Raw genomic sequence first — 10,475 nt, forward strand, 5'->3', positions numbered from 1 at the left:
AACTACAAAAAAAAAAAGTCACTTTACAAATAAAATCAGTCTTCTAATCCCCTAAAATAACACACTGACTTCATTCCCAGCACATGTCATCTGACTCTTTTTTCCATGATCGTTTTTGTGATGCGTGGCCTCTCATTGAGTGCTGCTGGGCTGGCAGATGTCTGCTGTCCTGTAGAGTTTAGAGCAGATCATTTCTACCCTGCGTTCTCCAAGCAGACACAGATCAACAATACAGACCACACGTTCTGACTCCAGCTGAGGGGTAGAACTCATCAACGACCCTACAGGGGAAAAAAAAAAAAAAAACTTCAGTGCTACAGTATGTCACTGTGACTCACAGGTTATTCAGCAGAGATTGAGGATGTGAATCGAGCAGAGTGATAAAACACATACACACCTGGTGTGGGGCAGCTGCTGTCTGGCTGAACACACAGACGTCCTGATGAAATGCAGGACAGCAGTGAGTTGTCATGCTGAGTTTGCGGCACTCCAGCAGCTCTGGGGTCATCAGATGAGACAACGGGTACCAACAGAACATCTACTGCAGCCGTTTGATTCAGCCCTGAGAGAAGAAGAGAGCTCCAGTTATTACCTGAAGCTCCATTCCACATCATAGTGAGCTGCAAGTGCTGCTCTCACCCAGAATCGTGAGCATGAAGTAGCCGGTGCAGGCCACAGGTGTGTGCGTATGCGTCTGTGAGGTCAGATCGGGGTTCCATCTGGCTGGACTCAGGTTCAGGTCATGTAGTAGAACTTCTCTGTCATCGAAGTGGAATTTTTCAGGAATGCTTTCCTGATCGAGTCTGCCACAGAAAAAGTGATCTGTCACTTTCTGTTTCACTAACGGCCAGACTCTGCTCTTCCATAATGCAGTGGGGTGGATAGCAGCTTGCTGTACACCTGGGACTTGCGAGGTCTGGTCAGTCTCTTTAGAAAAAAAAAAACAAAAACAATATTTGATATTACAATACCATTTAGAAGTTTGAGATAAGATTTATTAATGTTTTTCTCAAAATCCCTTTGGCCTCTGTGCAGGACTTGTATCTGTCATTCCCAAGACAAATTGATGCTGTATTGGCTGCAAAAGAAGGTCCTACACTGTACTAATAAATTATTGTGGTCCAAAACCTGGTGTTTCAGTTTCAATGTCCAACCCCTGTATGTCAGTGATGTTGCAACACCTTTTCCTACAGCTGACTTTCTAACTGATGTGTGTTTATCTTCACCCTCAGATTCCTCTGACTCCAAATCCCCTTCGTCCCATTGTTGTTCTTCCTCCTCTTCATGAGAGGTAGAGGCCACCTGGATACCTGCACTGTACATAAATGAAAAAAAAAAAAAAAAAAATCATATTATTCATTTTATGCACTTACAATGGAAGTCTATAGGGCAAGGCATTGAAATTGAATAAATGTTAAATATAAACAGTATTCGACTATAGAATGAAAATACATCAAATTTAATTTCTGTTGCTCGGATCCCGTTTCAATCTCAGTAATACAAGACTGGGTGTAACTTAAAAAAACAACTGGCAAGTTTTCAGATTAAAATATATGATATTAACTAGAAGGTGAAAAAAAAAAAAAGATAGATGTTCTGTTATTATTAGTATGCTTAAAGGCACAGTATGCAAGTTTCGCCGCTAGAGGCCGCTTATTCAAAACTACTTTTGTTGTGTTGTTTATGTACATTTTATGACCTGCACTGTATGTACATTTGCACTTATGCACTTTATGTACATTTTATGACCCGTTAACCTGCACTGTTAACCTAAAGATATGATTAAAGTTACGTTTAATGTTCACCTCTTCTCTGGACTTGAACTCTGTTCCAGTGACATCTGATCATTTAAATTCACATTATTTTATTTAATTCAAAGGAAACAGCTGCAAGTGTTGAATTACTACTCATACAGGTCACTTTATTTCACTTGATGCACATTGCAGTAAGCTAGATCGATATTAGAAAATCATATTAATAAAAGCTGGATGGCTTGTGTTGCTAAATGGCAGGCAATTCATTTTAAAACATTGTATGGTGAAGAAAATGCTGTATTTTCACTACAAATAAAGCTCTTTCTGATTTTGCTATGTTAGCCACTTGACAAAATCAAGAAAACAAGAGATTCAAACAAGACTAACCATGTTGAGCTATATAACAATGATTTGTTTTCTGTGATAAATGTATTCAAACAGTTGCTCGGAAATTGAGGGTAAAGCGGATATGACGTCACTGACAGGCGGGTCGACACAATGACACGGGTTGTTACATTGGTTAAAATAGCTGATTACAATTTTTCAGTTTAGAAGAATTCTTTACATAAACAACATGTAGATGTAAAATTAATAATGAATTCCTAAGAAATTCTGCCTCATTCATTCATTCATTCATTCATTCATTCATTCATTCATTCATTCATTCATTCATTCATTCATTCATTCATTCATTCAAGTGTGACAAAGTGTAATGTACTTAGATTACCTGTTGGACTGCATTTTGGATCTGGTGAAATACTGACGATGCAATCTAAACAAAGAGGGGGAAAAATTTGGTGACATACTAATGAAATTAAAAACATTCTAATTTACACTAATTAAGCAATATTTATTTAGCTTTCTTGCCACACCTGCCACTGGCAAGTAAACCAGCTATACATTTCTGCCAAGAAACAGTATTTTGTATTATTTTCTTTGACATTTTTGTCCCTTCCGCAATGGAATTATTTGTCTTTAGATTTTTCCTTAAACATTTACACTGCTGTTCAAAAGTGAGGGTTCATTTATAATGTTACAAAAATATCTATTTCAAATAGATGCAGTTCTTTTAATCAAATAATCCTGCTAAAAATGTATCATGGTTCCCACAGAAATATTAAGCATCGTTTTTAACATTGATAATAAGAAATATTTCTTGAGCACCAAATCAGCACATTAGAATGATTTGTAAAGGATCATGTAGCACTGAAGACTGGAGTAATGATGCTGAAAATTCAGCTTTCACAGGAATAAATTACATTTTGTAATATTTTAAAATAGAAAACTTAAATTGTACTGTTTTTACAGTATTTCAGATCTAATAAATGTAGTCTTGGTGAGCATAAAAGACTCTCACTGACCCCAAACCTTTGAATGGTAGTGTATAATGAAAAATATATAATACACTATGGCCACTTGTACTGGTTAAGAACGCCTTACCTAGTGCCTGTCTGCACTCTCCTGCGTTTGGGTGAGACTGTAATATCCGAATCAGGTGAGGTTGAATCCATTTCTCTCTGTGACAGAGTCATTTCATCCTTTGTGGAGGCAGGAATGGCAGCTCCATTGTCACTGACCCCTTGTACTGAGACGCCCTCCTGCTTTATTATAGATATCACCAATGGTGTTTTTATTTTTGTCAGCACATTTAGATTTCTTGGCTGACTGGCTGTTTCATCTAGATTCAGAAATACAGACCTGTTGTTCACTATGTGGCAGTTCAGGCTGTGGTGGCCAGGTGTGGTACTGCACAGCAGCTATATAACCCTGTACAGCAACTCTCCTGTGCTCCCTGTACTGCAGACTCTCCAGCTCCCCCTTCAGCTCAGCAATGGCTGTAATTGATAACTCATCTACAACACACAGGATTAAACATTTTTCATGCGTTTAATTAAATTCTTATAGATCCTGTGTGGTGCAAATCAAGCTTTTAATTCTGTTTATATGTCTGTGGTATTTTTAATATGCTTTAAGACGAAACAAATGTGCAAATCCATCAGCCAACACCATTTCTTAGTATTTTCTCCATAAAGGGATAGTTCGCCAAAAAATGAAGATTCTGTCATCATTTACTCATCTGTTCAAAACCTGTATGAATTTCTTTCTTCTACTGAACACAAAAGATGATATTTTGAAGAATGACAGTAACCAAACAGTTGATGGGAGTAAGTGATAGAATTTTCATTTTTGGGTGAACTATCCCTTTAAAACTGCAGTTTACCAAAGACAGTCTCAAAAAATGGCATTTGAAACTGCTCCAGTGTCCTACCATCACATGCAACCAATCCCGTTATCGTGACTGACTTTGATGTTCAAAGCGTTTCTAAGGATGCTGAATTTTAGAAGGCAGCTGTCTGACTCTGAGATGGCGAAAGGCAACATGGTTTGTGTAACATTAGCAACACATTATTTGCTTTTCTTTGTTAAATTAGTCAAGCCAAAAGCTAATCATGCCAATTAATGATATGTGTCTGACGTTGTAGAGAGCGATACATAAAATGCATTACCATTCTGATACGTCGACTTGTAGCCTGTATACTGTAGTTCACTCTTCTGCTTCTTCTGAATCAGTTTCTGGTTCAAACATATATGGCTGAATAAAACCAATATTTCCACTTGCTTACTACAAACCCTTACTACAGTTGACTGAGGGGATCAGGTAGTCCAAGCCGGTGTGATTGAGTGGATACGGGGACTAACTTGCATATTCATGATTCCATGTTTACAAAATGAAGCAAATGTGTGGTTACTTTCAAGCTATTTTAAGGAAGGAAGAAATGATTTTTACTGTACAAAAAGGGTTAAATGTCATTTTGATGAATTTTAAGGGATAAAATGATTGACTGCAGGGGAACTTTAACATTAAAGGGATAGTTCACCCAAAAATGAAAATTTGATGTTTATCTGCTTACCCCCAGTGCATCCAAGATGTAGGTGACTTTTTTTCTTCAGTCGAACGTAAATTATGATTTTTAACTGCAACCGCTGCCGTATGTCAGTCAAATAATAGCAGTAGATGGGAACTTCAACTATAACAGTAAATAAAACTTGCTTAGACAAATCAAAATTAAAACCTGCGGCTCGTGACGACACATTAATGTCCTAAGACACGAAACGATCGGTTTGTGCGAGAAACCGAACATTATTTATATAATTTTTACCTCTAATACACCACTATGTCCAACTTCGTTCAGCTTCCTGTTAGTGAGGTCAAAAAACGCACTGTGATGACGGAAGTGATGTCTCGCCCATATACTTCAATGAGCGCGAGACATCACTTCCGTTGTCAGAGCGCGATCTGACCTCACTAGCTGGAAGCTGAACGAAGTTGGACATAGTGGTGTATTAGAGGTAAAAAATTATATAAATACTGTTCGGTTTCTCGCACAAACCGATCGTTTCGTGTCTTAGGACATCAATGTGCCGTCACGAGCCGCAGGGTTTAATTTGGATTTGTCTATGGAAGTTTTTTCGACTCTTATTGTTCAAGTTCCCAATCACTGCTATTATTTGACTGACAGACGGCAGCGGTTGCAGTTAAAAAACATAATTTGCGTTCGACTGAAGAAAAAAGTCCTCTACATCTTGGATGCACTGGGGGTAAGCAGATAAACATCAAATTTTCATTTTTGGGTGAACTATCCCTTTAAAAATATTGTCTGAAGACTGAACATTGGAAATCAATTAACTCATGACTGTGTGTGACGATCTTATTCGCTACTGTCTAAATTTAAAGTCAACATGACACGGAAATTATTTCTTTCCTATTGTGACGTATAGAAGAGTGAAACGGCTTCTTGAGCAAGAAAAAGTGTTGGATGGGATTTTGTCCATTGGGAATTGATTGGATATTTGTGGCTATTTCTGTGATCTCATGTGAGTGAATGGTAGTCCCACCCTCGAGCAGTAAACATATTATCAGAGAAGTCTTGATTGAAAATGTAATAAAAAAAAACCTATTAAATAAAAATTAAAATAAAAAAATAATGTGAACAGATAAATCATGTATAATAAATACTGTGATATTCCCTAAAAAAAAAAGAGTCAATTTTGATTTCATGGGGACTTTAAGGAAGTAAAATCTTACTGGTCATGTTGCTATTGGTGGTTGGTGTGAAGGTGGGTGGAGCAGGAGGGTAGCAGTAGTGTCCTCCCACTGCAGTCCTCCGCAGCATGACATTGTCCTTCAGTGTCTTGGTCCACTGGATGAACGCTTTAACTTTTGGCTCATTGACATAGGGCTGCTTTTTATGGCAGCCTGTTAATGCAAAAACACAGATATAATTATAGCTGAGCTGGTTATCTGTGACCTCATTGTAGCTGAAATGACCTGTTTAAATCCAGAGAAATCAGCTATTTTAAATTACCTGTTATGAAGAGCTGTGTTTCTGTGCTACTGGTCAGATACACAGAACAGCCTGTCTGACACACTCTCATCTGAGTGCATACCAGATACGTCACTGAGAGAGAGTGAGCGAGAATCAAATAAGGTTATTTAGCATAAGAGAAATATAAAGCTTGTGGACATAAAGCCATGGGCTGATGTTTTACTAGGGCAGATGTTGTTGAAGATCTCTGGCTGGGATGAGGAGAAGATCTCCAGGATAAAGGGAGAGTCAGTTGTCCCATCCACTGCATGTACCCAGCGATACGCCCAAAACTTTTCAGGTCCTCAAAAACACACACAAACATACATTTACAAACATGTAGATGTAATGATGGTTTGATAAAATAGTCAACCCTAAGTATGAATATTAATGATGAAGCTTGCATTAATAACTGATAATACCTGTCTTTTCCTTGCTCCTGATTCGCTCAACCCGGCCCACATAAGTCACTAGACCAATGACATCACAAGCTTGGTTACTGTTCATCGAGTCCACCTCTGACCTGATCACAGAAAGAGGTTTCATTTAGTTAAGTGACTTTATTATCCACAATGTGGAAAATTGTTGTTTGGCTTCATGAATAAAATGAACATGTATTGTCAGTAAGAGAAAAAGAGTAACATTAAAGGTAATAAAAATTAAAAACCATAATGCTATAACATCACCCTAGCACTTTAATTATGCTCCAGTAAGGGGTCAGAAAGATATACATTTTAATTGTTTTTGGAAAAAGCATCAAGGCTGCATTTACTTGATTAAAAATATAGTAAAAACAGTGTTGTGAAATATTATTGTTATTATTAATGTATATATTATTTACGTATTATTCCTGTGAGGGCACAGCTGAATTTTCAGCAGCCATTACTCTTCAGTGTCACACAATCCATCATAAATCATTCTAATATGCTGATTTGATGGTCAAGAAACATTTGTTATTTTTATCATTGTTAAAAACAGTTGTGCTGATTAATAATTTTGTGGAAACCTTGATATATTTTTGATGAATAGAAAGTTCGAAAGAATTTTTTTTGTAACAGTAAATGATACTTTAGCTTTTTAGCAATGTAATGCATCCTTCCTGAATAAAAATATTGTTTAAAAAATAAATAAATAAATAAAAAATCTTACTGACCCCAAACTTTTGAATGGTAGTCTACATCTAATATAAAAACAAAATGTAAGACTCCCTTGAAATGTTAGTATTTTTTAACCCAATACATTGAAACCAAACATTGAAATTAATGAATTTGTGTTTGTGAGTGGCGGATATATGTGTACCTTGTGGCAAAGTTGTATGGGACATCAGGCAGACCCCACTGAGGCTGAACACTTTTTGGTGGAATCACCGTCACTACAGATGCAGGACTTCGAGGATTTAAGCAGATCTCTACAACACACAAAACAACCACATCAAAAGTATGGAGTCAAATTAATGCCTTAAAGTTTTGCACAAAAATAAAGTTTTGCAAAACACAAAAAAGAATTGAGCAATAAAAAAATGTTTTGCAAACAAAAATAAAGAATTGCAAAGGAAAAATAAAGTATTGAGCGGAAAAAATAAGTTTTGCAAACAAAAATAATAAATTGCAAAATAAAATAAACTAGTGCAAAAATAAAAATATAATCAATTACAAAAATCAATGACAGCTGTAATCCTATTTTATCTTTGCCACATATTTTTCATGCTCAAACCTACTAAATCATTTGCAACGCTCATTTTATTCTGCGTTTCAGTCAAGTGTGCGCTCACGACACCCGTTTTCTTTTGCGCTGCACTTTTCTGTGCGGATCTCTTTATGGCACTGGTTTGACGTGGGGGTGGAGTCAAGAAACGGGGGCACACCCCCGTGAAATGCATTGGAGGGGAACGTAATCGGCGACAGGTGAAATAATTCTTTGACATGGTTAAAAATAATGAATGGTTTGTTTTTGTTGGTTTGTTTAGCATATGTTGTCGCCGATTACGACCCCCTCCAATGCATTTCTTATAGTAATATGACCCGTTTCGCTCTGTCTCACTGCCTGTATCCACTTTTGTGCCCTTAAACATTCGTTTTTTGGGGTCGACAGCTTATAAAAACTTATTTCTGGGTTTTTTAGCTTGTTAGCTGTACACCTTGTCACACAACACCTTTTAGGCATTGTTCTGTTTTTTGTAATGTGTCAGAAAAGACAAGAAGGCAGCCTGGAGACGGTTGGATTGTTTTTCCCCCGGTGGGCGTGGTTTTCAGATTATAATAAATGCGCTCTGTCTCTATGCTTGCCTGCGTCTCAATGTGCATACTATCCATCCTAAATAGTATGTGACACTAGTACTATTCAATACTATTTAGGGTGGATAGGGTGGATAGTATGCACATTGGGATGCAGGACTTGATCTGTTCTGTTCCGATCTGCGTCTCCTGCCGATGACGTGTTTCGCGGAGGCGTGCCCCCGTTTCTTGACTCCACCCCCACGTCAAACCAGTGCCATAAAGAGATCCGCACAGAAAAGTGCAGCGCAAAAGAAAACGGGTGTCGTGATCGCACGCTTGACTGAAACGCAGAATAAAATGAGCGTTGCAGATGATTTAGTAGGTTTGAGCATGAAAAATATGTGGCAAAGATAAAATAGGATTACAGCTGTCATTGATTTTTGTAATTGATTATATTTTTATTTTTGCACTACATTATTTTATTTTGCAATTTATTATTTTTGTTTGCAAAACTAATTTTTTTCTGCTCAATACTTTATTTTTCCTTTGCAATTCTTTATTTTTGTTTGCAAAACATTTTTTTATTGCTCAATTCTTTTTTTTGTTTTGCAAAACTTTATTTTTGTGCAAAACTTTAAGGCATTAATTTGACTCCATACAAAAGAGCTGAAATAATGTAACTTTTCCATGAAATGGTCCAATACTGAACGTGTATAACACAAACCAAGCTGAAATTGTAACATAAGGAAGTTAGCTTTGGAAAAGCTCTGGAGTTCATACCAATAGAGTGGAAAGTCATAAGAGAGAGTGTGCGGATCTGCGGTCTAGAGCGCTTCTGATAACTGTGTTTCAACGAGTACTGCTGCAGATATAGAACCGAGCCAACTGTCAGTCGGTTGAACCACTCAGGACAAAGATCATTCCATACAACCATAGACATGACGCCACTCTGATCAGCCACCTCACAGTACACCTGAAACAGAGAGGGAGCGAAAAAAAAAAAGAAAGATTATAAATCAAGTGTGTTTTGAACCGCTAAAGAAATCAAAAAACAATGTGACTTAACCTCAACTCACCTGAAATGGGAAGTCAATGTTTTGTCCTGGTTTTCCATAGTACCGGATCCTGGACCTATGCAGAATTCGGACCAGTAGTGGGAGAGGCCGCCTGGAACTGTGAAAGAATGCGTCCAGATCCGCCACAAGAGTGATTCTAGAGACTGACAAACAGAAAGACAACAACATTAACCAGATATAATGGAATAAATAACACAAATTATGTCCAAACAACAGCTGTGTTTGAATATTATTAACATGTAAATTCTCTCACTGTTCTCATTTTTTGTACACAATTTTTGACATACAACATTGACTCAATTATCCAACTCTTTTAAGCTATTATTATTTGAAAATAGTTTTTAAAGTCACCATGAAATCAAAAGTGATTATTCTTTTTCTTAAAGGAATATTGATGTATTTATTATAAACTATTTATCTGTATATATAATTATTTTTACAATTCATTTATATTATTAATTTATATACAAGTATTTTATCGTATGTATGACACTTATAAAGGGATAGTTCACCCAAAAATGAAAATTCTGTCATCATTTACTCACCCTCAGGTTGTTCCAAACCAGTATATATATTTTTTAGTTATGTTGAACATATTTTGAAGATATTGAAGATATTTTAAAGAATGTGGGAAACTGAACAGTTTTGAAGCACCATTGATTCCATAGTATTTTTTTCCTACTATGGAAGTCAATGGTGCCCCAAAGTAGCCTGGTTACAAACTTTCTTCAAAATATCTTCCTTTGTGTTCAGCAGAACAAAGAAATTTTTACAGGTTTGGAACAACTTGAAGGTGAGTGATGACAATTTTCAATTTTGGGTGAACTAACCCTTAAGTTTATTAATAACTACAAGCAACCATTTTGGTCCTAAACTGAGGCTTTAGGCTAAATTTTGTAATATGAAACTTCCTTTTTTAAATTTAAACCTTTAATAAAAGAATTAAATTAATATATATCACAACATGATCTCATACCATCAATAACCACGTCTGAAGGTGGGTTGTTCGGAATCCACACGCTCCCATACGGATCATCGTTTATCCACAGTGGTAAATAATAT

At 36.6% G+C, this 10,475-nt stretch overlaps 1 protein-coding gene across 3 annotated transcripts in view; it reads right to left on the bottom strand.

Moving 5' to 3' along the window:
• Positions 1–111: 111 nt before the first annotated feature.
• Positions 112–10,475, bottom strand: part of radx (RPA1 related single stranded DNA binding protein) — an 11,102-nt gene continuing 738 nt past the window's right edge. Inside the window, exons 1-15 of one of the 3 annotated variants that reach the window (XM_067407826.1) lie at positions 10,390–10,475; positions 9,414–9,556; positions 9,118–9,310; positions 7,421–7,529; positions 6,544–6,644; positions 6,306–6,425; positions 6,122–6,214; positions 5,842–6,012; positions 3,453–3,607; positions 3,195–3,352; positions 2,482–2,526; positions 1,182–1,315; positions 640–927; positions 398–562; positions 112–281 (exon numbers count right to left, since the gene is read on the bottom strand). The exon at positions 10,390–10,475 is cut by the window's right edge and continues 738 nt beyond it. In XM_067407826.1, coding sequence (XP_067263927.1) covers positions 133–281; positions 398–562; positions 640–927; positions 1,182–1,315; positions 2,482–2,526; positions 3,195–3,352; positions 3,453–3,607; positions 5,842–6,012; positions 6,122–6,214; positions 6,306–6,425; positions 6,544–6,644; positions 7,421–7,529; positions 9,118–9,310; positions 9,414–9,556; positions 10,390–10,475 — 2,110 coding nt within the window. In that variant the 3' untranslated portion in view covers positions 112–132. Of the gene's footprint in view, positions 282–397; positions 563–639; positions 928–1,181; positions 1,316–2,481; positions 2,527–3,194; positions 3,356–3,452; positions 3,608–5,841; positions 6,013–6,121; positions 6,215–6,305; positions 6,426–6,543; positions 6,645–7,420; positions 7,530–9,117; positions 9,311–9,413; positions 9,557–10,389 lie in introns of all 3 variants that reach the window. The other 2 variants (XM_067407827.1, XM_067407825.1) reach the window with 2 other exon arrangements.

The sequence above is a fragment of the Chanodichthys erythropterus genome, chromosome 13 (assembly GCF_024489055.1).
Source record: "Chanodichthys erythropterus isolate Z2021 chromosome 13, ASM2448905v1, whole genome shotgun sequence".
In the NCBI taxonomy this organism is placed as follows: Eukaryota; Metazoa; Chordata; class Actinopteri; order Cypriniformes; family Xenocyprididae; genus Chanodichthys; species Chanodichthys erythropterus.